Source organism: Elephantulus edwardii, unplaced genomic scaffold (genome assembly GCF_000299155.1).
Source record: "Elephantulus edwardii isolate Elephantulus edwardi_28Jun2011 unplaced genomic scaffold, EleEdw1.0 scaffold00048, whole genome shotgun sequence".
Classification (NCBI taxonomy): Eukaryota; Metazoa; Chordata; class Mammalia; order Macroscelidea; family Macroscelididae; genus Elephantulus; species Elephantulus edwardii.
In genome coordinates this window covers 17,850,478-17,877,881 of record NW_006399798.1, presented here as the reverse complement: position 1 = coordinate 17,877,881, position 27,404 = coordinate 17,850,478, and the positions used below count along the sequence as shown (strand labels likewise).

General features: G+C 55.1%; 1 protein-coding gene across 1 annotated transcript in view; it reads right to left on the bottom strand.

The window, feature by feature from the left end:
- Positions 1–26,138, bottom strand: part of SCN4A (sodium channel, voltage-gated, type IV, alpha subunit) — a 29,991-nt gene extending 3,853 nt beyond the window's left edge. The window contains exons 1-21 of the mRNA XM_006886283.1: positions 25,866–26,138; positions 25,665–25,783; positions 25,456–25,545; positions 24,613–24,741; positions 24,154–24,245; positions 21,292–21,606; positions 20,284–20,347; positions 19,905–20,046; positions 18,106–18,315; positions 17,474–17,627; positions 15,268–15,506; positions 13,546–13,719; positions 11,968–12,324; positions 6,854–7,330; positions 4,586–4,721; positions 4,006–4,160; positions 3,114–3,287; positions 2,492–2,614; positions 839–1,117; positions 497–550; positions 102–239 (exon numbers count right to left, since the gene is read on the bottom strand). Coding sequence (XP_006886345.1) covers positions 102–239; positions 497–550; positions 839–1,117; positions 2,492–2,614; positions 3,114–3,287; positions 4,006–4,160; positions 4,586–4,721; positions 6,854–7,330; positions 11,968–12,324; positions 13,546–13,719; positions 15,268–15,506; positions 17,474–17,627; positions 18,106–18,315; positions 19,905–20,046; positions 20,284–20,347; positions 21,292–21,606; positions 24,154–24,245; positions 24,613–24,741; positions 25,456–25,545; positions 25,665–25,783; positions 25,866–26,138 — 3,894 coding nt within the window. The remainder of the gene's footprint in view (positions 1–101; positions 240–496; positions 551–838; positions 1,118–2,491; positions 2,615–3,113; positions 3,288–4,005; positions 4,161–4,585; positions 4,722–6,853; positions 7,331–11,967; positions 12,325–13,545; positions 13,720–15,267; positions 15,507–17,473; positions 17,628–18,105; positions 18,316–19,904; positions 20,047–20,283; positions 20,348–21,291; positions 21,607–24,153; positions 24,246–24,612; positions 24,742–25,455; positions 25,546–25,664; positions 25,784–25,865) is intronic.
- Between the last annotated feature and the right edge of the window lie 1,266 nt (positions 26,139–27,404).

The following is a 27,404-nucleotide window of genomic DNA, read 5'->3' as shown; positions in this document are numbered from 1 at the left end:
AGCGGTTTTGAAGTCCAGTGGAACGAGTGAAGGAAGGAAGGGAGCGCGGGCATGGAGCAGGAAGGAGCGGGGAGGAAGGGCGGCCCGGGTCGGATACTCATCTTCTTCTTCTGCTGGTTGAAGTTGTCAATGATAACGCCGATGAAGAGGTTGAGGGTGAAGAAGGACCCAAAGATGATGAAGATGACGAAGTAGAGGTACATGTAGAGGTTCACCTCGTACTGTGGCTGCTCCTCTTTCTGCTGGGCCACAGGGGAGGAGGCGTGTAGTGGGCGTGAGGGGACACACTGGCCTCTCCCTGTTCCCCATCACACTTGGGCTGGCCATGCCTGGGCCCCGAAGGTGGGTCCCTCGCACCCTCAGGCTGTCCAGGTCTCAGGACTCCTGTGGAGGCCACATGGTGGGGGAACACAGGGCAGAACGTGCTGCTGGATCTCATGTCTGAGTCTACCCCCTGTGCTCACTCAGCGGCCACATGTCAGTGACCCCTACTCACCTCCCGGGAGTCCACAGCTGCGTACATGATGTCCATCCAGCCTTTGAAGGTGGCCTGGAAGAGCGCAGTTGGGGTGTGAGGGAGCAACTCTGCTCCTGGCTTCCACCATCCAATAATTGTCCCCCCTTCTCCAGTCTGAAGTCTCTCCAGAAGCTGCCTCCACAGCCCCCCCCCCCCAGGTGGGTGACAAATAAAACCCAGAGAGGCCTAGCGACCAGAGGCTTCTCAACTTTGGGAACAGGGCAGACGACCTCTGACAAGGCGTGGGAGTGGACTCAGGAGCTAAGGGTGAGACCAGGCACCTCCATCTCAGCTCTGTGTAGTGTCAGAGGCGGCACTCACCACCTGCAGGAGGGAGAGGTAGCCCAGGCCCACGTTGTCGTAGTTGACCTTGACGTTGAGCCAGCGAACCTGGCCCGTGTACATCAGGCTCTCGCACTCGGACTTGTTGTTGACCACGGAGATGTCGAACCTCTCAGAGGTGGTGGTGTTGATACAGTAGTAGAACTTGCCAGCAAACAGGTTGACGCCCATGATACTGAAGATGAGCCAGAAGATGAGGCAGACGAGCAAGACGTTCATGATGGAGGGGATGGCTCCGAGGAGCGCGTTCACTACCACCTGGGGGCCGCGGTGGGGCTGTGGTCAGACTCCTCGGAGAGGGGAGCTCCCACCTACACACCAACCAGGAACCAGACACAACTGGGCCCTGTTACTCAAGGCAGGCTTCCTGGAGGAGGGTCAGCCCGAGCCAAGGGGAGAAGCCTCCGTGTGTGTGTGTGTGTGTGTGTGTGTGTGAGAGAGAGAGAGAGAGAGAGAGAGAAAGCTTGGGGCACGTTTGGGCTATGGCCTGGTGGTTTGGGAGGCTTTTCTGCTTGACTGGACACTTCTCTGGAAGCAACTCGGCCATGGGTCACTGGGCAGGAGACAAACACTCCTGTCTCAGCCCCCGTAGGAAACTCGGCACTCATGACCTGCCCTAGTTCATCTGCTCACACACAGCAGGAGACACTGACTCAAGCTGAGCAAACAAGCCAGTGAGGGATGGAGCCCTGGCCCTCCTGCCGCTGGGCACAGAGGCCAGCCTCACTCTTTCGGCCTGGGCTGAAGCATTGTCCATTTTAAAGGAGAGGCCTTTTCACAGCCTCCCGACAGAGTGGGTGGCACTGCACCGCCAGGCGATGCCCTGGGGGGTTCTCTTTTGGGCTAGGGCACTAACCAGGTGCCTGGCTGTGGGCAGGGCATTTCCCCTCGCAGGGAGACTCCCCTGGCTCTGCATGTCAGAGGCTCAGGCCTTGGCTGCCTCCTCAAGGGACGGGAAGGAGCCTGTTTGGTCACAACTGTTGGTCATAACCTGTTGCTTCACAGGTTTTGTCCCCCAGGCAGGTCTATTTCCAGCAGTACCCTCCTCCTTTCGGGAAGCCCCTTGATTTTCCTGCAACCTAGTGTTTTTACCTATTACTTCCCGCTCTAAAGGGCCTAAGGAGATCTTCAGCCTCAGCATGGACCCAGCTCAAAGGGTCAGGCCCAGAGTCTCAGAGCCCAGTGCAAACAGCTTCCCACTTGCTTAGGCCTCAGAGCCCTGAGGGTCCTGTCTAAGATTGGGGAGGGATACCTGTAAACCCATAGACACCCATAAACCCACAGTCACCCAGAACCCACAGCTCCTATTCCCCTCCTCCGCCCTGCCTGGGCGCTCACAGTGCCCTGAGTCTTGCAGTAGCCTCTGCTGCTCCCTAGTGGTAGAGATGAGCTAAGGCCAGTCTGGTGAGGGAGCCCTGGGGCAGCGGGGGCGTGCCAGGAAGTCTCCAAGGCCCCCACACCCTGGACGAGCGAGGACGTCTCCAGGGGCCCCAAACCTGGCCTTTCTCAGGGTAATCTAAGCCCTCTGCCCCCTCACTGTGGCTAGAGTACCGACACGCGTCCCCTTCACCTTGTTTGTGTGTGACTATGCCCTCAACCCAGAACCCTGCAGGTGTCCCCCTCGGCACCCACCCTCATGCCCTCGAATCTGGACAGTGCCCTCAGGGGACGGAGGGCCCGCAGTGTCCTCAGGGACTTGATGGGTCCCAGTTCCGAATAGCCCATCCAGTTGGCCACCAGGCTGATGATGGAGACCTGAAAAGTGGGGAGTGGTCTGTGAGTGAGGACCCCAAGGCCCCGTAATCCTGGGGCACAGTCTGGGGGGGACAAGACTTTCATGGGAGGTCTTCCTAAAACTCCTTGCCCCCAGGTATCTCCTCTAGGCCTCTCACCATTGGGCAGCCCTGTCTCAGCAATGCTATCAGCTAACTCGGGGTGATGTGGATAGGAAGGGTGGTCAGACAGGACACAAAAATGATCCAAAAATACCAGCAGGTAGCAAAAGTGACCCCTACTCACCATCTCGCTCATGCCCCACCCCATCCCCACAGAAGAAAGTGAAACTCCTCAGGAAGTCTGTCTCATCCCTTGTACCCCTGGGCACCTCTGAGTGGGGGAAGCCAGGAGGCCAGGGTGCGGGGTTAGGGATGATGCAGGGGGCTCTGGCCAGCTGTGCGGCCTCGGGCAGGGCCTGCCCCTCCCTGGCCACACTGAGGGTCTCTGGTCCAGCTGGGGCCCGGGGGCGGAGACTCACGCCCACGATGAGGAAGTCGAGCCAGCACCAGGCGTTGGTGAAGTACACCTTGAAGCCGTAGGCCACCCACTTGAGCAGCATCTCCACTATGAAGATGTAGGTGAAGACCTTGTCGGCGTATTCCAGGATGGTGCGGATGACGGGCCGCTGCTCTATGTAGATGTCCTCAAAGGCCTGGGGGCACCAGTATGACCAGGGGGACGGCCGCCCCAGACACAGCCCCTCCCCTGCCCAATGCTGCTGGCTCCAGGGGTCTGGCATGGGGTCAGACCAGGGCCAGGCTGTTAGCATCGCCAGGCCCCCTCCTTCCCCCTTCATGGGGTGAAAGACACCCCCACAGTCTCTCAGCTCTCCTCCCTCAGGCTAAAACCAGCAACATGACACGCAGTCATCTGCTTAAGGGGGGGTCCTCAGAGGTGCAGCTTAATCCTGGTCCCCAATGTCCTCAATTTCCCAGGGCTCCCCTCAATCCCCCCTGGAATGGCGGGGTGCACGCGCCTTCAGAGCCCATGAACAAGGAAGGCCCACCTGTCCAACTGAGAGAATGAATGACATTCTAGATCATATTGAGGAGCCCTGGTGACACAGCAGGTAAAGTGCTTGGCTGCTAACAGCTCAAACCCGCCCGCCACTCCTCGGGAGAAGGTTGTGACAACTTGCTGCTCTAAAGAGAACAGCGTGGAGCTCTATGTGGAAGTTCTGCTCTGTCTTGTAGGGTCGCCGAGAGCCGAACCCACAGGAATGGATTCAGGTTAGGCCATAGCCTGGAACTCCTTCCAGAGGTCTGGGTTTGAGACTGACCAGGCCACACCCCTCCCATGGAGTGGGAAGGACTGTGCCCCAGAGAAACTGCCGGGGCCCAGCCCCCGCGCTCTCCCAGGGTGGTGCCTACCAGAGCCCCACTGCTGAGCAGGATCATGAAGACGATGAAGGTCTCGAACCAGTTGTGCTCCACTATCTTGAAGCAGGCCCTGCGGAAGTTCCACCACTTCTTCCCACGGCCCTGGGAGATGTCGACGGAGAGGCAGGGGAAGCGCTGGACACAGGCTGGGGGGCGGGGCAGGTACCTCATCAAGGCCCGGGGGCTGCCCCACGGTGCCCAGTTTGTGCCAGCCTTCCTGGAGGTCCCCAGACCCAGGATCCCATCTCTCCCCAGACCTGCTCTAGTTGAGACTGGTAGTGGTGAGGGGTGGGCATGTGGGGGTGCTGGCTCCCCCCTCGGGGCCTCAGGCCCACTCCATCGGACGTGCCATGCCATCCACTGTCCCTGTCCTCCTGGTCTCGGTAAAGGTGAGGAAGGGGCTTGGACTCCTTGGGGTTCTGACACCCCAACTCCAGCGTTGTGTTCTCCCTGGTGATGGGGAAGCACCTGTCTCCAGGTGGCAGTGGGCAGGGATGTGGTCCCCTCCAGCCCCTGGCATGCAAGGTGGGTGTGGCTGGGACGCTGTGGGGGTCCGACATGGGGCACTCACCCTCAGTGAAGCACTCCTCAGGCTGCTCCCCCTCAGGGTCCTCTTCGGCCTGCTCTTCCGGGTCCTCCTCGGGGGGCTTATAGTCGACTGTGCTGCAGACGGAGGAGTTCCCGTCATAGAGGGGCTGCAGCGGCTTCTGTGAGTTAGGGGGTACAGAGGGAAACCATGATGGAGAGCCCCCAAAGGGAAAGGGTGAAGAGAGGCGGGGCGGAGGTCTTGCTCTCCCTTCACCCCCAGGCCCTATGTTCTCTATAGCGCTTAGCACTGTGTTGGGTGTGGAAACAGCACCACAACAGGGTGGGTGGGTGCCACCCTCATGTGGCTTCCATTCGGAGGGGGCAGGGCCGAGGCCTGAGAAAGGGCAGGGAGGGCAGGAGGATAGGAAGGCCATCAGGGACTACAGGAGGCTGGAGTAGGGGCTGGAGGGGGCTGGGGTGACTTGGGAGGCAGGGCTACTTTGAGGGGGTAAGGTGTGCAGAAGGAGTCAAGATGGAACTGGGTGCTACAGCCTGCAGATAATGGCCATGTGGTGTCCTGAAGAGCTAAGCCTTCTCACCCCTAGGATGGAAAATTTCCCAGCCAGAGGTCTGATGGGTGCCAGGGGAACCCGATCAGGGTGGGGGTTGGGTGGGAAGGCTGCAGCTCGCTGTGACCCGGCCTCCTCCTGTAGGGGTGGTCTCAGGCCAACTTCCTGCCTCCTGCTTCCACTCAGAGGGGACCCCTTCATGACTAAAGAAAGACCCCCCCCAAGATGGAGACAGAGAAGGAGCAAGTCAAGAGTACTCAGGGCCACTCTGGGTCCCGAGTGGTGAACAGAAATGGGTGGTGGTGGGAGGAGGTGTCTTTGTTCTCAGTTGACAGAAGGGGAAACTGAGGCACAGTGTTAGGTCACCTAGGACATTCCCTGAGCGGCTTGCTCTGCCTATAGACCCGAAATTCCATAAACAACTCCCCTTGAAGTCATCCTTGCCCCCTTTAAAGAGTCCCCCAGCCCCTTCCCCTCCCAGAGCCTTTGGCCCCTCCCCCCCCACTCCTCTTATCGAGGCCCACGCCAAATGCCACACTTCTGTGGGTATTTATAGCCTGGCAGGCACTTGCTCTCTGGTAGGTCAGTACCGCATGCCACATATTTGGGGGGAATAAGGAGTCAAGAGTTTTCAGGGCAAAGTTCATTGAGGTTCCTGTCCCAGGCAGGCTCAGAGCTGTTCAGTGAGGCGGCCAGGGTCTGTACACGGCTGTGTGCACCTCTTGTCCCTACAGAGCGGGAGGGGACCAAGTTGGCCCAGGGCAGCGCCCCCAGGAGGACTTACAGGGGCTGGGTGGGCCAGGACCCTGAGGTTGCACGCTGCTGCCTTTGCCCCGACCCCCACATTTCAGAGCCCCAGGTCTGGCACCTGGACCTACACCGAGAAGAGGGGACAAGGCCTGAGTGAATCTAGACAGGACCTGGTGACAATGGCATGGATTTAGTGGAAGCTTAAAACCCCAGAGGAGCATCTGAGAGGCCGGTGGTGTTATATATGGTTGATTTACTTGGAGGCTAAATGTCAAGGTTCGAATCTGCCTTGTAAGAAAGCCCTGACAGTCTGCTTGCGAAAGAGCTCGGCTCACTGTTCTATGCTGACACACACAAGGTCAGAATCCACTCAACAATCAGTTGGCTTTTTAAGGCCCAGGGTCCTTGGGGCTGAGATGCCATAGGTCAGAGCACCCTCGTCAAGAGGGCTCCATCTGCTGGTGAGAATGGCCGCCAGGGCCTGGATGAGCCCAAGTCGTGGGGACTGAAGTGAAGGAGACCAGAGTATTGCAGGCAGGCAGGGCTGACATTAACAGTCATGTCAATAACAACAGTTAGTGAGAACTATTCACGGAGCAGAGAGCTCTGGTGGCCTGGTGGTAAGGAGTTGCACTGTTACTCTAAAGGCATGCAGTTTTGAATCCACCAGCTTCTCTGTGGGAGAAAGATGGGCCACCATCCCTGCAATTTTTTTTCTGTGGGAGAAGGATGGGCCACGTTCCCTGTGATTTTCAGGCTCTGGAAACCCTCTGGAGGGTCAGCTATCAGTTAGCTCTGACTCAACAGCACATAACAACAACATTTACACAGCAATTACCCTGAGTTTTATACACAACTTGTCCCCTCTCCCAACCAAGCCACTTTACAGATGGAGGCCTTGGAGAGCTTGAAATGATTCGCCCAAACTCACTGGGAAATGTGAACCTGGACCTTTCTGGCCCCACCCCAAGCGGGCACTGGGACACACTCGCCTTGCCATCCTCCGGCTCTGAGAAAGTGTCCGTCTCCTCCTCCGTGGGCATCTCCAGGTCCGACTCCTCAGAGGCGATGGGCACGTGGATGGTCAGATAGGGGTTGTTGATGAAGTTGAGGTGGTCCAGCTCGATGCTGGTGGGAGTGCCGTCAGCCAGGCCCACGTGGTTCAGGATGTGATTGTCCTTCAAGTCCTTGTCATCCTCCCCGGGCAGTGGCTCCTTCTTCTCGTCCTCGGGGGCACTCTCCTCAGCCTCTGCCGCCTGCGATGGCCCCCCGAGGCTGAGCATTATCTCCTTGGGGGTCAGGACCTTGCCATGCAGCAGCCCCAGCAGGAAGGCTTTGGCGAAGGCGATGCCCCACTTGATGCGGCCGATGGCGATCTGCAGGTTGTTCATCTCGCCGTCCTCGTCCGAGGCCGCCAGGCTGTCCGCACTGAAGGAGCTCAGCAGCAGCGCCAGGAACAGGTTCAGAACCTGTGAGCAGAGGTTGGGGAGTCAGCCTCTGGGCCCAGGAGGCGCCACTCAGAGCCAGCAGAGGGGGGTCAGACCTACTCCTGCCAGAGCGTGTGAAGGATGACGCCACTTCGCTGATTCTTCACAAGCACCCCTGTTGTTATTATCAGGCATAATAATACATTCTGCATTTTGCAGAATACAACTCAGTGTGTTTGGACAGCAGGAAAGGCCGGGGAAGGGGCTCTGATGGAGAAGTGGTTACGCACTCAGCTAATCATTAAAAGGTGAAGGGTTTCTAACCCCTTGGTGGTTCTATGGGAGGAAAGGCCTGGCAATCTGCTTCCAGGGGACACTTCTACTCTGTCCTTTCAGGTCTCTATTGAGTTGGCAACAACCCAATGGTACACAACCCTAACAACCTAGGGTGGGGTACATATGCTTTTGAAACCACACTGCCTGGCGTTGAACTCCAGTTTACTATCTGTGTGTCGTGGGGCAAGTCACTTCCCTTCCCTCAGTCTTGATTTCCTCATCTGTAAAACGGGGATAACCGTGGTACCCATCTCCTGAATGTCGTGAGAGTAAACGATCAACACAAGTGTGGCTGGCAGACAGAAGTGATGTTGTTAAGTGTCATCGAGTCAACTGCCACTTACAGTGACCTTGTGACCTTTGTCCTCTCCTGTATCATCCTCAGTATCTCTGACAGAGTTGAGCCCATTGATACAGTCTTTGTGTCAATCCGTCTTGTGGAAGGCCTTCTCTTTTGATGACCCTTCACCTTTCTTTTTTAATTTTTTTTTTTACCCTCCACCTTTCTAGGCATGATGTCTTTTCCCAGGGACCGGCCCCTGCTAACAACATGCCCACCTCGCCTCTAAGGAGCACCTGGTTGCACTCTCTCTAGGACAGACGTGTTTGTTCTTGCTGCAGTCACGATGACTTTGTATCGGCTTTCCAAGGCTGTAAGTCCTTATGGGAGAAGTCTGCCCGTCTTTCTTCTGTGGAACAGTTGGTGTGTTCAAACCACTGACGTTTCTATTAGCAGCTCAATACGCCATACACTACGGCACCAGGGCTCAGGTTTCCAGTTACTGGAGTTTTTAGGGGATAACTTGCACTTAGACTAAAGTGTGAATGGTACTCCCAGAGGTGTTGAACACACCTGCCTTGCCTCTCGCGAGTCTGCTCATTCCTGGGCAGTGGGGAAAAAGTATGAAGGGTATTTGGGGTGAGGGGTGCCCTGGCTAGAGTCCCTCTGGGGAAGGGGTGTAGGATGGGGCTCCAGTGTGAGTGGATATAAGGGAGTGGGGGGCTGGTATGTACAAATCTGTCACCTGCAGGGTTTTCCCGGTGTCCTCCAAGTTCTTGTCACTGTTGTCTTAACTGTTATGATAGCATAAAACCTTTAAAAACCTTTAAGCCCTCTGGGGGTGACTCCTTCTCCAGCCTCTCTGGCTATTTTTTTGTCCTTTGCCCCCCCACCAAACCAAAGTTTTCTGGTCTGTCTCTCTTTCTCTAAGGGGGGAGGCGTCCAGTTGCCAGAAACACATCTGAGATGGGAATTAGCTGCTCTCAGGGTCAGCAGGGTTTGCGCACGGCTCCTGCCTAGGACAGAAATAGCCACTCCAGGCAGGGCAGGGGGTGGGGGGTGGAGAAGAGGGAGGCGCCATTAGCTCCCCTGAGGGCTCTGTGAGGAGGGTATTTGTGGCCCAGCCACTTCCTCTTCTTCTTCTTCACAATAGCCTGCAGGAAGTGCCCAAGTGCCATGGATGCTCAGGGCACGGGTCCCCACACTGCCTGGCTGGCCGCCCTGCTACCCGTTGGCAGTCATCTGCTTCCCTGAGACCTGGGGGTGGGGACAGGGTTCAGTGCCCAAGGAGCAGACAGTGCTGCCTCCCGTGGCCACTCCTTGCCCTCCTGAAAGGGGCATCAGCGATCTGCATGTGTGTGTGACAGGGGGGCAGGGGCGGAGGCCTGGCACACACAGTGGCAGGGCAGGGCAGTGGTTATGGACTATGGAGCAGATGCTGGGTCTAGATCTTGGCGCCCTCAACGAATCACAGAGCACGTCTCCCGTAAGGTGGCCGCAAGGACGGTGAATCAATGCACACAGAGTGCTCAGCACACTGGCGAAAAGGCTGAAGGAATGCCAGCTGTCACCCTGGTTCTGGGTGACATGGATTTGACCATGACTATTGTTACTGCTCTCGTTGTTGCTGCTGTTACTGGGGTCCCAGTCCCAGGTCCGTGTCTCCCTTATGGCGTGGCGTTGGGCAGGGGCATGTGGATTGTGCAGACAACATTTCCATGTGGGATTGAGAGGCTAAGGGATGAGGCATTTAAAGCTCTTGCACAGAGCCAAGCACGTGGCAGGAGCCCCCAATCCAGGTGAAGTTACGCCAATGGCTGGTGCTAAAGGACGCCCCTGCACTGTCGCCTTCCTCCAGCACCCCTGCAACATGACCACAGGGGACATATGAGCCCATATGGGCCCCTTCTCAACCATATGGGTCATAAACCACTTAGTGAAGTAGGTCCCTGCTATTATCACCCCCATTTTCCAGATGAGAAAATAAAGGCTCAAGCTCAGGGCTTATGGCAAAGTAGGGGCTTGAAATGCTTTCGTGTTCACACATGTAGAGTCAGAGGCCTTTCGGAGACCCTCCAGGTCACCCCCAAATCTTAACCATACTTCCACAGCCTTCTGTTCAACTCTTGGGACTCCCACTTGCCACCCTAATCCTTCCTCAAAGCTCTGCCTGGCCATCTCCCCCCTCCCATTGCCCGAGACCCCCTCCTCAGGGACAGCTGGTCTGAGTTCTCCTCCCTCACTGTTTCTGCAGAGTCGGGTGCAATTCCCATCATCTCCTGCATCCGAGGTGACCCCAAGTCACTGCTCACCCCTGGCCACAGCCAGAGCTTACCGACATCTGAGAAGCGCTGAGCCAGCAGCCCAGTGTCCACAGGCATCTTCCCTCCCCCACTGCCGAGGGCAGTGCCAGCACCACAGGGGGACAGCCCGGCACAGCACTGTGGCCCTCGACCCTCCCACCTCAGGAAGGGGGTGGGACAGTCATCAGAGGGAGGAGCGAAGCCCCCAGGGCCCTGACCACAGAAAAGCCTGCTAGCTGGACCGGCCCAGCTCTGCTCCCTACCCCTCACCTCCCTGCCTTCCAGCCCCACATGCCCCACATGCCGAGCCCTGAACCTGAGAAGGTGGCAAGACGGGCATTATTGATGCCACCTATGGATTCTCCAAAGCCCTGAGCCTGCTTCTCCTTCTTTAATTTTTCTTTCCTTTTAGAATCTCAGGGGAAGGTTATTAGGTGGGACAAGGGTGTTCTATACGAGCCTGGCAAGTCCTCCCAGGGACCCCATAAGGCACCATCATCTCCACTCACATTTACAGAACCTGGCTCTTCTCAGAAGAAAGCAGCCATGGTTCAAGATCACGCTGCTGATGGTGGAAGCACTGGGGTTAGAAGGTGCTGGAATGAGAAAATGAATCCACCTGCCTCCAGCCATCAGCTTGCTGTGTGTGTGGAGCTGATTCTAACTCACAGCACCCCCTTCGGATGGAGCAGAGCTGCCCTCATGTTTCCTTTGCTGAGATCTTTATCAGAGCAGATTGCCAGGTCTTCTCTCCCTTGGCACAGCTGACGGATTCAAAACATCAACCTTGCAGTTCACAGCTAAATACTTTAACCACTCTGCCACTAAGGGTCTTCCAACCACCCTCCTCCTTTAAACAGGGTTAACTTCAGTGTGGCCTTGGACCAGTGGCACCACCATCGTCATTTTGAAGCTTGTTAGAAATGCAGACCTCCAGGCCCCATCCCAGAGGTGCCCCATTGAAGCTTCTGGAGGGAGGGCTCTGGAAGGTCCCTGGATGGCACAGACAGTTAAGCGCTTGACTACTAGTTGAAAGTTTAGCAGTTCAAGCCTCAGACAGGCCTGGTGGTCTGCTTCTGAAAGGTCTCAGGCTTGAAGGTCCTCCAGGGCAGGTCTGCTGTACACACACGTGGGTCCTCACCAGAATCAACAAACCAGGGCCCAGGAAACAGTCTCTTTTGAGAAGCTCCTGGGTGGTTTTCAAATAAAAAAACCCAAACCTACCACCATCAAATCTATCCCAACGCTTGATGAACAACCCCATGAGTTCCTAGGGTTGAGATCCCCAGCTGCACTGCGAACCCAAAGGCAGTGTCTCTCGGGCTCTGAGGGAAAATTACAGGCAACTTCCTCCTGCATGATTTAGAGCCTTGAAAAACTTGCTGGAGGGTCAGCTCTCAGTCGGTTCCTACTCAATGAGGTGAGAGGTTTCTTTACTGTAATCTTTGTGGCAGCAGACCACCAGGCCTTTCTTCTTCAGCACACTGAGCTGGTTGAACAGCTCTCCTTTATTAGTAGTTGAGAGTAAGTTCACCACCCAGGGACCTCAGGACACTCTTAAGTATAGGAAATGGAAAGCCCACTGAGTTAAACCATATAGAGTTGCCATCTGAGGCACGGAGGTTGTTGAAAACATCAAACATGGACAATTTCACAGTTCAACCTCATAGAAAGCAAACCCTAGAACTGGGTTTAAAGGAAATAAAGTCAGGGGGCCACGGCCTGCATATGTGGGTGCCCCAGGGCTTGGCCTCACTCACCACAAGGTTGCCGATGACCATGACCATGAGGAAGACGGTGAGGCACATGGCCTGGCCGGCCACCTCCATGCAGTCCCACATGGTCTCGATCCACTCGCCGCACAGAATGCGGAAGACGATGAGGAAGGAGTGGAAGAAGTCGTGCATGTGCCAGCGGGGCAGGCTGCAGTCCGAGGCGATCTTGCACACGCACTCCTTGTAGCTCTTGCCGAATAGCTGCATGCCCACCACGGCGAAGATGAACACGATGATGGCCAGCACCAGCGTCAGGTTGCCCAGCGCCCCCACCGAGTTGCCGATGATCTTGATGAGCATGTTCAGCGTCGGCCACGACTTGGCCAGTTTGAAGACCCGCAGCTGCCCGACAAGGGGGATGGGAGGGGTGAGGGAGGCCCAGGGACCCAGGCCCAGCTCGAGGAAGCCCCACTAGCTCAGTTAGCTCAGTTACCAGGCCCCCAAGTGAGCTGAGCTGAGGCCTCAGATTGCCTTTCCATGAATGAGAACAGTCAGACTCTACCTTTTCTAGCTCAGGGAAAAAAAGAAAGTCCTTTTTGGTTAAAGAGGCGGATTGCAATATTTGTGAGAGAAATGATATGTTGATATTTGCTTTTACTGCCCATAAGTGGAGTGGACTGTGGAGGGGGGGATTGTATAACAATGAAAAAATTATTTTTTTTTTTTACTTGTCAAAGAGAAAAGCAAACTGGGGGGGGAGGGGCGAGCAGGGAGGAAAGTGTGCAACAATGAATGAATGGAAATGAAAAAAAATATTAAATAAATAACATAAAAGAAAATTCAGAGGCTAAAAAAAATGGAAAATAAAGAGAACTAATATGAAAAACAAGTCTGGGGATGGATGAAATAAGCACTGTAGAATGTGGATGGTGTCGAAGTGGGGTTACAAGTCCGTGGAGGTGAATGACGCTTTGTCTATACTTTGAAAGCTCGCATGATAGAGGGAAAGGGCTAGGAGTGCCCTGTGCGGTGATGGGAAGAACCCCACTCCTGACGAGCATCTGGAACTGCAGCTGCGGGGCTGAAGTCCCTGTTTCACTCCTGTCCAAGGACAGTCGTGGAATCAAACCCCAGTGTCAGCTCCTGGGGCTCTCACTGCCCTCAGCCCCCAACCCCCAGCCCAGCAGTCGTGTGTGATGAGGGGGAGGCCTCCTTTCTCCCTGGTGCTCGGGTAGGAAAGGGCCAGAGAGGTGGTTCATTTCCAGCCACGGGGCTGTTGTTGTGGTTTTTAGGTGCTGTTGAGTTGAGTACAACTCCTAGCGACCCTCTGAAGAGTTGACCTGAACCTCTCCTGACCTAACCTGACCTGAGCATGCCTGTCCTGTGCCATCTTCATCATCTCTGACACAGCAAAGCCCACCATGTCAGTCTATCTCATCTGGGTCTTCCTCTTCCTCCCTCCACCTTTCCAAGCATTATTATGTCTCTGAGGAATGGCCTCGTCCACCTACATGTAGAGGGGCCTTAATTCCCAGGACTCTGGCTTCCTGAGGTTTCCTACCCCACTCTTTGAACGTATTGAGCCCACCCCCCTCAGCCTGGCCCCAGGGGCTCCCCGAGTACCAGCCGGAAGGAGCGCAGCACAGACAATCCCTGCACGTTGGCCAAGCCCAGCTCCACCAGGCTGAGGGTGACGATGATGCTGTCGAAGATGTTCCAGCCCTGCTGGAAGTACTCGTAGGGGTCCATGGCAATCAGCTTCAGGACCATCTCGGCTGTGAAGATGCCCGTAAAGACCTGCAGGGTAGGTAGGGGGCCTGTCACAGAGCCCTGGGGAGCACAGGGCTTTGGGTGGCTCCTGCCTCCTGCCTCCCTCCTGCCTCCTGGCAGAGCTTGAAGGGGTGACAGATGAGCCCTAAGGGAGCAAGGAGTGGTACCCACAGGCCACATACGGGGGTGGGGTGGAATAATGTCACAATACAGAGGTCAGGGCAACGCAGACATGTAGCCACCGATTTCTGGCCTTGTGACCGTGGGCAAGTCACTTAGCTTCCTGAGGCCTCATGTAATCACAACGGTCAACGTTTATTCACTATGGCTCACGCTGTGACCTCATTTGTGACTCAGTCTCTGTGAGGTTGGATGAGATGGTCGTTCTGGGTTTATAGTGGAGAGGTTGAGGCTCAGAGAAGTTCTGTGGCCAGTTCTACCTCAAGCAGACCATAGACAATGAGTTGGCCTCAAACTCAGTTCTTGGTGTGCTTAGTGCTCTGGCTCTACCTCTACCTTGGTGAAGGGGAGTCTCAGAACCCGACAAGTCTTGGTGGACATGGAGGGGGTCAAAGCCTGTGATCAATGAGAAGAAGGCCTGAGCTGCCCCCAGCCCTGGCTACTGGGATCTGAGGGAGGCACAGCCCCCCTCTGCCAGGCCCCAGCTGCCCCATGGCCCCAGCTTGCCTGGGCACATACTGGGTCCCTGCCCCTCCCAGAGTTGTCCCTGACCACAGCAGGTGCCCAGACTGCAGTGCAGTGTGGGCAGGGGGCGGGTGGAGGGAGACCAGGCCCATCACACACCCCAGCAGCTGTGCCAGTCCAGCCCCACCCCTGCCCTCCAGCTCCTCCTGGCTGCAGATGGACCGGCCTGATGCTCAGAGGGAGTCCAGGGGCCTCAGTCCCCTTCCACCATCTGCAGTCATCCTGCCCAAGCCCCAGTGGTCCTGCCCAAGCCCCAGTCAGGCTCCTCTCAGCCTGCGGAGGGGGAGGAAACACGCTCATTTGTCATTCTAGAAGAACTGCAGAGGGAAATGGAAGGGTAGGGCAGGGTTGGGCAGGGGCAGGCTGTTGGGGAGGTAGCTTTCTCCCTTTGTCGGCTCCACCAGGGGCTGGAAACAAGGTGCTAATGCTCCTAATGGGCCGGGATAAACGGGAGGATCAGAGCATGTCAACAATAGAGGGGCAGGACGGCTGCAGGGCGAGCTGGCCTGGGGCTCCCGGAAAGGGTGGCAACAGCAGTGGGAGAGGCCTCCAGGGTGAGCTTGGGCTTCATGGGCCTGGGCAGCCTCACCTCCAGGTTCCAGGACAACCTCTGGACGTAGGGAGCTCTGTCTTCTGGCTCAAGACCCACCCTTAAGGACCTGACCTTTGGAAGTCCACCCCAACTCTCCCTGCTCCCAGACACCCTGAAATGCCCATTCCACATCCCCTATGTCTACTCATAAGCCTCTAGTCCCTCAACTCCTGTCCCCTATGCATCCATCCCTCCACCCATCCCGCATGTCCCCCAGCGGTGGCTTGCCTCTCCAAACAGCCTAGCCATCATCGCCCACTTGGAGGTGCCCAGCGTACCAGGTTGCCCACGGTGAGCACGTTGTCGAAGTGCTCCGTCATGGGGTAGTGCTCCATGGCCATGAAGAGCGTGTTGAGCACGATGCAGATGGTGATGCCCAGGTCCACGAAGGGGTCCATGACGATCAGGTGGATGATGTTCTTGAACTTCACCCACGGAGTGCAGCAGTTCCAGATGAGCACTTTGTGGCTGCACTTGTACCACCACGGCGGACACTTTTGGTGGGCTTCTTCCAGTTCTGGGAGTGGGGTCACAACGCAGACACGGATCAGGGGTCCAGTGCTTTCACACGACCCTCGCTCCCACCTTCAGTCCCACTTCCCAAACCCCATCCCTTGGCATCATCACGCCAACACCCCCAACCCTCAGCCAGGTAAGTCTACCTCCAGCCCCTCCCCAGGGCTGTCCTGATGGGCCCACTCCTTCGTGCTCTGTCCATCAGTTTCATCCCTTAAAGTCCCGCCCTCGCAGGGATGCCCAAGCCAAGACTTTCAGGGAAGCCCCACAAAGCCCCGCCCCTATAAGCCCCACCCATATGGGGGTCTAATCCTGAAGGCCCCGCCCCAGACCTGCCTTCTTGGCACAGAGCCCCGCCCCTGATGAACTCTACTTCCCCCACCTCCCCCAGGGCCTGTGATCCTGGCCTTGTGTTGGTATTGTGTACCCTCACGGGAACCTACTATAGGTAACCCCTCAACAGTTTTTCAGAGGCAGTAAATTACACAGGGGGAGACTGCCTATCTTTCTCCCACAGAGCAGCTAATGAATTTGAACCATGTGTCTGTGGGTTGGCAGCACAACTCCTTACCCACTAGGCCACCAAAGCTCCTGACCTCAGGTTGGCTCCTTGAGCCTCCCTCAGAGAGGTGAGAGAGGGAGCCCGGTGGGCTCGGTCCCCACTTCTACCTGCTCCTGGGCAGGTCCCCTCAGGGGCAGACTGAAACCTCACCAGCCCCCATGGCCCTCTCCCATCTCACTGTTGTCCCTCCAGACTGACTGCCCCAACCAGTCCAGCCTTTGCCACCAGAGTGGCTTTTGAGAAACATCCCTGTGTTTGCTCCCAACTCTAAGGCCCTGGAAGCTCAGGAAGGCCAACAGGAAGCCACGCTCCTTCCCACGCAGTCTGGGGACCCTGCGGAGTGGGAGCCTTGCCCTGCTGTGTCGGGGCCTCATGTAATGAGAACACATGGGTGAAAAGTGTGTGGTGAGCACCTCCCAATGGATCCCAATGGAGTGGGCCCGGGAGCGCCGGACCCATGGAGGCCCAGGGTTGAAAAGAGCAGGAGACTGGGGCTGGCTGACCCCATCCCTACCGGAAATTCGGGGTGGCAGGACCCTCTCTGAAAGGTTGCAGGCCTACTGATCTGATTGTGACCCTGCTCTGCTCCCTGCCAGGGCCTCTGCAGGTGCCCAGTGTCTGAGGCCTGGGACACCCCATTAGATTCCAGTCATGGCCAGCCCTGCCTCAGTGTTCAGGGCACACAGACAGACAGACATTCGATGAGAGAAGAGGTCAGGGTCAGGTAGGATGGTGCCATTGGGAGGTTTGCACAGAGTACTGTAAGACCCCAACTCTTTCTTGAGGTGAGGCAAGCTGGCCTGGGGGAGGGGAACAGAAGCTGTTGGCCATCACCCCACTCTGGGAGCAGGGGTGTGGCTGGGTCAGACTGTCCACCTTTCCTGCTCGCCTTCATTTCCTGCCCCTCCCTCCCTCCCTTGTTTCCATGCTTCCTTCTTTCCTCCCTTTTGTCCAGACACACCCACGTCTCTCTCCTTCAGTCTCCTGGGTGTTTGTCTTTCCTGTATGACGTCATTCTATTCTTCTCCTGACCCTGGGGCTGGGAGCGTGGGGGGACGTGTGTGCCTCGACCTGGGGGGACTCTGACATTTAGTGTACCCAGAGGATAGATGCCTGAGTGGCATCTCCGGTGCCCGGAGGCCGGGCCTTCCTGGTTAGTATTATTAGCCTGTCCTTCCCGTTGCCTTGGCATCCCCGAGCCCTCCCGGAAGCCCCCAGTTCCTACCGTGGCCAGGCCTAACAGCCAGAGCTGCAGGTGAAGCCAGTGCTATATTTATCATGGCGTTTCTTCGACGCCAAGATTGAGTTACTGTCATCCTAAATCTGGTCCCACCCTGCCCTGCAGAGCCCAGCGGCCTGGCCAGCAGGCAGACTGGGTGGGACGGGCTAGGGCACAGGGGACTTACCCTCCATGACGTCTGACACAGCGCTGTCTGCACTGCAGCTCGGCCTCGGGGGCCCCTTCTCCCCTGGTGCCTTGTCCACGCTGCCATTGCAGTCTTTGCTATGGGCGGGGTCCCCATCTGCCTCCCCATCTTCCAGGGCCTGGGCGGCCTTGGCCTGAAGACCAGTAAAAACAGGTGGGCATGACATTCACCTCTGAGCCAGGGGGCTGAGCTTCCTGACTCGGGCCCCTCTTGGCCTGTGCCAAGCCTAGCCGGGGCCAGGGCTAGGGACTGACCTCTGGATTGATGCTCTGAGACAGTGAGTAAATGGGCAGCGGCCCTTTGGGCCTCACCAGGACCAGCCTGTCCATCCTTGAACCCATGCACTTGTCAGAAAGAATCACAAAGCCTTAATATTTGAATTAAGCGTGCTCAACCCCAGCTTCCTAGATGCTGAACCATGGAGCAAGGAAATGCCCCTTCTGCTGCATGGATGCCAGCGAAGGCATCAAGGCGTCCAGCTGGGGCCTTCTACTTGTCAACCCCCTACATCCTGCTCCCCTCACCCTCAGCCTGTGGGGAGTTGGGGCTGAGCAGCTGTGGCTGAAGGGTGGGAGACCTGGGTCCTGGGCCTCCTTTCCCTGGGACCAGACCTTCTCCAGTTCCTCCTGGTGCTTTTTGAACTTCTCCATCATCTGCTGGAACTCCTCCTCTTTCTCCTGGGCCTCGGCCAGCGTGGCCTCGTTCTGCTCAGCGTACGCCATGGCCACCACTGCCAAGATCAGGTTGATGAGGTAGAAAGAGCCCAGGAAGATGATGACCACGAAGAAGATCATGTAGGTCTTGCCAGCCGCTCGCAGGGTCTGGGGGAGGGGATGAGGGGAAGTCACACGGTACCGCTTCTGTCCCGTCCCCTTTCACTCACTTTTCTTCTCCACATATCCCTTGTCCAGATGGGTAAACAGAGGGCCCCTCACAGAGCATGGGGATTTGAGGACCCTTGGGGCAGAATGTGACCATCTCTGACAGGCTCAGCCGCACTGCAGGGAGCTTCAAATCTGCTTATTGAGTTATTCAATAAACAAGGTACGTAATGGTTTTATTTGTGCTTATTAACCTGTAGTGAATATTTTCACATTTTTCCACCATGAAGAAATGCTCCAAATCACTGGCAATAAGAGAGATGCAAATCAAAACCACAATGAGGTACCATCTCACTCCAGTAACAGTGGCAAAGTTTAACAGGGCAGCAAATAATAAGTGTTGGAGAGGATATAGTGAGAAAGGAACTCTTACACATTGGTGGTGGGATTGTAAAGTGGTGCAACCATTCTGGAAGGCAATTTGGCGCTTCCTCAAAAAGCTGAACGTAGGAATTCCCTATGACCCAGCTATTCCACTACTTGGACTATACCCTGAGAATATGAGAACTGAGGAACAAACTGAGATTTGTACACTAATGTTCATAGCAGCATTATTCACCATAGCAAGAACATGGAAACAGCCCAAATGTCAAACCACAAACGAATGGATTGAGAAATTATGGTACATTCACACAATGGGATACTATGCAGCATGCAGGAGCAATGATTTTGTAAATTATTACCTAACTTGGGAGGGACTAGAGAGGATTATGCTGAGTGAACTAATTTAGTCCCACCAGGATAAATATTGTATACAAACATTATTGTAGCGAGCTCTGGTGGCCTAGTGGCAGGAAACTGTACTGCAATCCCAGAGGTGCGTGGTTCAAATCCACCAGATGCTCTGCTGAAGAAGGAGGAACAATCGCCTCCTGTACCAGTCAGATCCAATTTGACGGTACACACATTAAAACAAACAAACAAACAAAACCCCCCCAAAAAAACATTATTGTAGAATAAGGATCCAAGAGGAGTGGGAGAGGTTGGAAGCAGAGGGAGAGAATTAATCATGGGATCGTACAAATTGATGGGTTGGGGTGAGGGAAATTGAAAGAATTTGTTCTTGAAAATAATGTATTAGAATTTTATAAACAAACTAGTAGAAAATTTAAAAAATGAACAACTTACAAAAAAAAAAACCCAACAATCCCAAAGCATGTAATGAAACAAATCCATGTGAGATTGTCCACTACAGACTAGGAAGTATGCACATATGAGCCCTGTGTACCCGGCTTATTGAATGATCTGTCCCACTGGAATCTAGGCTTTTCTGATAACCTAGCTCAGAATCTGGAAGACCCCAGCCAGTCACCCCCAGATTGGAGAATCAGGATAGAAAAATGATGAACATGGGTTTGGGGGTCAGCTTGAATCTTAGCTTTGCCACAGTGCCTGGTGGACCCCACTTGACCTGCCTGCCTTCTGAATGGCAGAGTTGGGAATGATTTCCATGGGCCACCCTGTTGGGGGGTTGGCCATCTGGGAAGTGGGTGGCTGTAGGGCTGGGGGCAGGGTATGGGCAGTTGTACCAGCTGGAAGAGGTTCTCCCAGTAGTCCTGTGTCATGAGGCGGAAGAGGGCTAGGAAGGCCCAGCTGAAGGTGTCGTAGCTGGTGTAGCCGTAGTTGGGGTTCCGGCCAGCCTTCATACACTCGTAGCCCTCAGGGCAGCGCCTAGGGAAGGGAGAGGGCCTGAGTTTAGGATGTGAGGGGACACACCCAGCTGGTGGACAGAGATGGGGAATCCCAAAAGAAAAAGCTTTCCATTTCAGTCTATACCCCTGAAAGCAGGGAAGTGTTTCATCAAAGCTGTGACACTTTTCTTACACTCCCAAACACCTAAGTCCTTCTCCTGAGTCTGCTTTTATCTCCCTAGGTCCCCAAGAGTGTCCCTTCACTGGCGTCACTCACCCAGCGTCACTGCTGTTTCCACAAAGCAGGGCGTCGTTGGAACCCTCCAGGAAATAGAAGTTCGCTTTGGGAGTCAGAAGCCACAACGGTGTTGTGTTACCTCCATGCACACACCATGCGCACCCACACCCATTGCTTCTCTGTGGGCAGGTCTGTGGGGACCACCTATCCCTAGGGGCCCCTTTCCCTTCTGTTAGGGCAGCCCCTAGTTCCATGCACAGGACTGGCCTCTGGGTACATGATAGGTCGCTCAGCTTCAAGCCCAGTGTCTAGTGTGACTGCTGAGTTAGGGCACAGAATGAGATGGGCAGGTCATGTCCATGTGTGCATGGCGTTGCCATGAACCTGCACAGGACATCTGACTGGAGGTGAGTCTGGGGAATGCAGGACGCCGGGCTGAGAAGGGCTGCCTTTTCCTAACTTGTGTGGACTCAGTGGCTGTGTGAGAATGGATGTTAATCATGTGTGTGTCTGTGATGGATACGTGAATATGCTGTGGGCCTGTGATGTGGGCCTAGTGGTGACCCTACCAGGGGTCACCAAATAGTGTGATGAAGGATCACAAAAAACTTTGCTGTCAAGCCCGACTCATGGTAACCCCAGGTGTTAACATACAGCTGCTCAGGGAGTTCTGGTCACCTAGTGGCAAGAAGCTGCACTGCAACCCCGAAAGCGTGTGGTTCGAATCCACCAGATGCTCCGCTGGAGGAGGGGCAATCTCCTCCTGCACCAGTCGGATCTAATTTGACAGCACAGATGATGATGATGATGATAATATTAATAATAATAATAATAATAAAATAGCTGCTCTATGGAGCTTGCTTGGTTTGAATCTTTATGGAAGCAGATTGCCAGCCCTTTCTTCCACTGTGTCATGGAGGAGGATTTGAACTACCAACCTTGTGTTGTCAAGAACCTGGGTCCAATATGTCTCAGAAGAGACTAAGGAGGAGGCTGCCCTAGAGGCTGGGACAGGCTGTGTCTATTTTGTGCACCCACCACCCTTACCTTCATCGTTGATGTAGGCATCCCAGTCAAAGGTGAAGTTGCTGACCAGACTCTCATGGGTGTTCCACGTGTCATTGCCGTACCACGTGTCATTGCTGTACCACGTGTCATTGCTATACCACGTGTCATTGCTGTACCATGTGGTGTTGGTGTCGTTGAAGGGCGGGGGCCAGCGCACGCACTTCTGTCGGAGGTTTCCCATGAAGAGCTGCAGCCCCACCAGCGCAAAGACGCTCAGGCAGAAGACGGTGAGGATCATGACGTCCGACAGCTTTTTTACCGACTGGATCAGAGCCCCCACGATCGTCTTCAGCCCTGGCGACAGACCGGATAAGGGACTCGAGTCACAAGAGGACAAGACAGGGTAGAAAATGTATTCCCTCCTCCCTCCCTCCATGTTCTCCAAGGTTCGGCTTACTGGGCACCACTTCCCAGAAGCCTTCCTAAATTAACCCCGCCCTCCTGCAGTGAGTTTGGGGTCAGGATGCTGCAGCAGTTCAGAAAAGATTGGTGAGAAAGAAGACACAGCTGGAAGCATATGACCAATGTCAGTGCACTGTGCAATGCCTGGTTGTATATGTTTTGTCAAAAAATAATAACAACAAAGGAACAACTCCTCATTCTCTATGTTCTCACTCTCCAACTCAAAACTCACTGTCCTGGAGTTAGTTCTGACCCACAGCGACCCCAGAGGCTGTAAACCATAACAGGAGGAGGTGGCCTTTGGAGTCTTTCTCCCTGAGAGCTGGTGGATTTGAACTACTGATGTGTAGCCTTAGGGTTAGCAATGCAGCTCACTGCTGACTCCATCCTCAGGGCTCCCTGTTCTCACTGGAGAGCCTTCAAGTTGTCAAGTGTCTCAGCCACTGGAGGAATGGACTTTAGAACCCCACAAAGATACACAAAACCAGTTGACACCAAGTTGATTTCATCATGGCAACCCATGAATGCTAGAATTAGAACCATATTCCATAGGGTTTGCAGCAGCTGATTTTTTCAGGTCATTAGGTCTTTTTCCTTTTAAGAATACCTCTCAGTTGGCTCAAACCTCCAACCTTTGGGTTAACAGCCACGCGTGTTAGCCGTCTGCACCACCTAGAGACTCCTCCCAGGGCACTCAGTGAAGTTTACTCAATGGCGCTGGTCGGCACTCACAATGCTCCGTAGGACACAGAACCCTCAAGCTATTTGCGGAATAAAGGGGCTTCAGCGTTTTTAGGAAAGGCTGTGCTTTCTAGTCCATCCTTGGAGAATGGTCACTTAGAGTATCTCATCAAAGGTTCTGCAAAGTCCTGCAGAAACGAACACTGTTGAACTTTGTTTAATTGAGTGTTTAATTGAGAACCCTGGAGTTGTTTCTCACTCCTGAGACCTTGTGTGCAGCACAACAGCACACTGCCCAGTTCTGCACTTTTACTGTTTGAGTCAGTTGTGGTGGTTTTTGCATCAATCTTACAATGTCCACTGACTCCAGAGAAACCGTGGGGATCGCTCCAAGAAGCTCATGATGACCTTGACCAGACTGCAAAAAGTCTGTGCAAACACAAAAATGCTTCAAGAAGTCCAGTGGCAGGGTCATATCCTCTGCAGAGGGGCCATAACTTCCTCTTTAGGCCAAATCCTGGTGCCTCTTCAATCTGAGTTCATTTCCTTTTCTATCCTGATGTGGGAAACAAACGCTTGGCAGCCTCCCCCTAAACACCTTCCCCGGCCCTGGGATGGAAGTTGTGTCTTTGGCTCCAGGTTCTCTGTGCTGCATGGCCCCTGGGAAGCACATCCCGTCTCAGCGTCTCACCTGCCTCAGCCAACCTAAAGGTTGTGGACTAGAATGACTCTGGGGCACTTTCTGGGGTCTCTGGGTGGTGCAAATATTTATTGCACTTGATTATGAACAGCAAGGTTGGAAGTTCAAGTGCACCCATAGGGGCCTCAGAAGAAAGATCTGGTGATCTCCTTCTGAAAAACCCATCATGGACAGCAGGTCCATTCTGATCCACGTGGGGCTGCCATGAGTGACTCAATGGCCACAGGTAAGCGCTGCGGTCCATCTTGCTTTAAGACTCAACGGCTCCGTCTCCTCCTGGCATCTGTTTCCTGTCCCCTTTCCCTCCTTTAACTGCAGCATCTCTAATTTCTCCACAGGCTTTTTTGAGGGTCTAGATGAACCACATGCTATTTATTGTTTCATGCTTCCTGATGCATTACTTTGGACCTGCCCCGGCCTCCGAGCTCAGCAGCTGGGTGGTGCGTTCCCAACTGAGCATGCGCACATAACACAGCCTACACGTCAGACACTATTGTAAGCCCCTTGTGGATAGGAAGGCACTTGACTCTCTTAACAACCCAATCAGTGGGCATCGTATCATTTACAGACAAATGGGGCCTTGGCGGCACAGTGGGTAAAACACCTGGCGGTGGTTTGGACCCACCAGCCACTCAGTGGGTGAAAGACGTGGGAATCTGTTCTTATAAAGATGGAAGGCATTAGGAACCCTTTGGGGTCATTTTACTCCATCCTGTTGGGCCTCTGTGAGCCAGCAGCAATAGGTTTATGGTTGTGTGATTTTGTTATATTTGTTTCTTTTCTTTTCTACAGATTATAAAAAAAACAAAAACACTGAGTTACAAACAGGTTAACCACTTGTCCAAGGTCACACAGTGAGATTGGGGCTTGTGTCCACAATCGCCTTGCCAGGCGGCATTCTAGCCTGGGCCATTCTCCTCTCTGGCCACGATGCCCTCTTGTTGGGACTGTGATGTGATCCTGGGGCAGGATCCTGGGGTGTGAGTGTCAGGATCCAGGCCTGAGCATGCAAGTGGCCTGCTGGCCCAGGGTCCTTAAGTCCCTCCATCCCCCAATACCTGGGATGACCGTGATGGTCTTCAGGGCCCGAAGCACTCGAAAGGTCCTCAGGGCTGAGATGTTGCCCAAGTCGACAAACTCTGTGAGGTACCTGGGTGGACAGGTGCGGGTGGCAGCTATGTCAGCACCAGAGGGGGTGGCAGGGCAGAAACCAGACTTTTCTAGGCTCAGAAAACCTTGTAGTTGTTGGGGGCAGTCCAGAGACCCCAGGATTCCTACCAGGGCCCAAGACTGGGAAGGATTCAAGTTCAGGAGCTTTGCTGCTGGGGGTAGAGGGTGACAGGAGCCCAGCTCCTGCCGTTGGTGCAGGGCCTGGGGTGGCAGCTCCTGCAATTGCACAGCCTATAACCTGAGCAACCGAGCAGGAAGCCTTTGCAGCCTGCCCTCTCTATGAGGGTTGTTCCAGCCAGATGCCCTCTGGGTTCTGGCCTTTTTCCTCCCCCTGGGCCCCTGCTCACGCCATCATGATGACACTGAAGTCCAGCCAGTTCCAGGGGTCCCTGAGGAATGTGAAGTCATCGATGCAGAAGCCCCGGGCCAGCATCTTGATGAGGGACTCGAACGTGTAGATCCCTGTGAAGGTGTACCTGGCAGGGAGACGGCCGCCAGGACCAGCTATGTCACGCCTGGGGTACAGGTGTGTGCGCAGGGGTGGGCCTCTCAGAAGTGACAAGTGACTTTGAGGGAGCTGAGGACGTTGATGCGATGACTATGTGAAGCCAGACTTTATGCCAAATAGTATATGAAAACCCTTGTTCAGGAATTAAAGGAATCACGGATTTATAAGTTAGGATTTCTCTTGTGGCAGATCCCAGAAAATGAGCTGTTTGTTCCCTGCAGACAGGAGACAGCTAGCGCCCCCCTACAGAGTAAGTGTTACTTCCTGGGAAATACTTCCTGAGCTAGAGCATTAGGTTGACAATAGAGAAAAATTCGCCTTCACTTACAAGGAATTCCTTTTGTTATTTGCCTCCCCAGATTATCAATAAATACACAGAGAAAACATGGCTTGGGGTCTTCAGTCGAGAGCTGCTGGCCCCCTGTTTTATGCTCTCTGCTCTATCTCATTCCTGGCTGTTTGTCTCATTATTAATAATTATAAAATTATTCCATTCTTTGGGACCCTCGGTCTGCAACAGATGACAGTGTGTATCACCCTGGAGGTCAAGGACACTGATGGGGTGATAGTATGTGACATGTTGTGAGACTAGAGCCACATCACGCCACCCAGCCTCAGAGGTGCGCATGCGTGGAAGGGGCTGCGCGCAGGTCTGTGATGCTGGGGGTGGGGCGCTACTTACTCCACGTCCTTGGACCAGGGTGGTGGGTCACTCATGGTCATGAACACGCAATTGCTCAAGATGGTGATCATGATGAACATGCTGAACAGCGTTGGGGGGAAGGTCAAGGAAAGTGAGGGAGCAGGTGGGAGGGGGAGGCACATGGAGTCCCCGGCTTTGCCCATCCCTGCCCCCCCTGCCCGCACGCTGGCCCCACTCGGGCAGGATATGAGTGGATGAGCACCTTGATGGCGATGCGCCGGACGAGGCTGAAAGGGCTCAGCATGTAGAGCGCAGGCGTGGCGGAGAAGCGGAAGATGGCCTTGCCCTTGTCCAGAACGATGAAGGTCTGTGGCAGGGAGAGAAGCCATGAGGACGGGGAGCAGACAGACAGACAGATACCGACAGCGGGCCCCCACCCAGGCCCGAACCTTCTTGTCACAGTAGTAGGGGTCCAGGTCCTCCAGGGGGATGCCGATGATCTCCGGCGGGGGATCCCCATAGATGAGGGGCAGGCTCTTGCCGGCCTCCAGGTCACTGCGTGGCTTGCGCTCTGGCTCTTCGATCTCCATCTGCTTGTTACGCAGCAGCCGGGCCTCCTCCTCCTTGGCCCGCTGTTCTATGGCTGCCAGGGACTCCCGTGTGAAGGGGCGCAGACAGTCGGGGCCCAGAGGCACCAAGGTGGGCAGAGACACGCTGGCCATCTTTGCATCCTGCGCTCAGGGGCCAGGAGGGCCGCGGGTGGCTGGGGCACCTGCAGCGTGCAGACTCCCACGGTGCTGTCCGCCACTCACCTCCTGGCTGCCTGGGGCAGGGCTGGGGCGGCCACGCAGGCCCCACCTGGAGCTGGAGTGGAGCCTGCAGAGTGAGGTTGCTGGTGCTGTCCAGATGCCAGACACAAGAGCATCCCTCCTGGGACCCTGTATGCACGGTCCCCAGCTGCAGGGACGGCTGCCCTCAGGAACAACCAAGCTAGAGGCTCTTTGGCCTGCAGACTTGAAGCCAAAGAAAGCCCTAGTGTCTTCCAGCACCTCTTTGGCTTGAACTCCAGGAACTGCTTGGCTTCAGCCTACAGGAAGAAAGAGAACTAATTATACAGTTGGGTGTGCCCACAGTTACCCCAACTCTGCAGGCAGAGCTAAGGAAGAAATGAGTGAATGAGGTCGACAAGAATTTCATCTTGAGGCTCAGCTTGAGTAGGCCAGTGCTGGTTATCTGGAACTCTGAGTGGAAACCTTAACTTGCTTTCCATTTTAGGGGGAAAGACCAAGACCATTGGGATCGATTAGTGATGTCTGCCAGCAGCACAGGAAAAGAAACAAGGCACATGTGCCTGTATAAACCATCCCAGGGTTGGGAGGGAAGGAAAAGGAAGATGTGGGACTTTAGGGAAGTTTGGGCTGGGAGTAGGAGGATGAGAGGGCCCTGGGCCCTGCACAGGTTGCCAAGCACACCCACCTGCAGGGCATGTGGGCTCTGACCAGCAGGGAGGAGGGAGAGCTGGAACCAGAAGATACAGGGTGCGTGTGGGCCACATTAGGAGAACTCAGACAGGGGGGCTCACAGAGAGAGGGTGCCTCACAGAGACAGGGGGACAAAGAGACAATTTCAGAGGCTCAGGCTGCAACTTGTGGTGGGTGGTCCTACGTGAACTAGACATGGGAAGGGAGACAACCACCAGGAGCCTGTGGGGACTGCCACTGTCCCGGGTCAGTCCCTAGGCCACCCCGCCCCTCTCTCCTTCTGCCCAGCTCTGTAAGAGGAGGGGGAGTGGCCACATGTATCACAAACGTCCTTGGAGGAATGGCCCACAACAGCAGGTAAACATGGAGTGCCCCTGGGTCCTGTCGCATGCTCAGAAAGACCCTATCCCACCCCTAGACCCTGTCACAGCTACCCCAGGGGGCAGCCCCCTCATAGCAGGCCCAGATGCCCACAGAAGTGTCCCTGCTCTGCCCAGCGTGGCTACT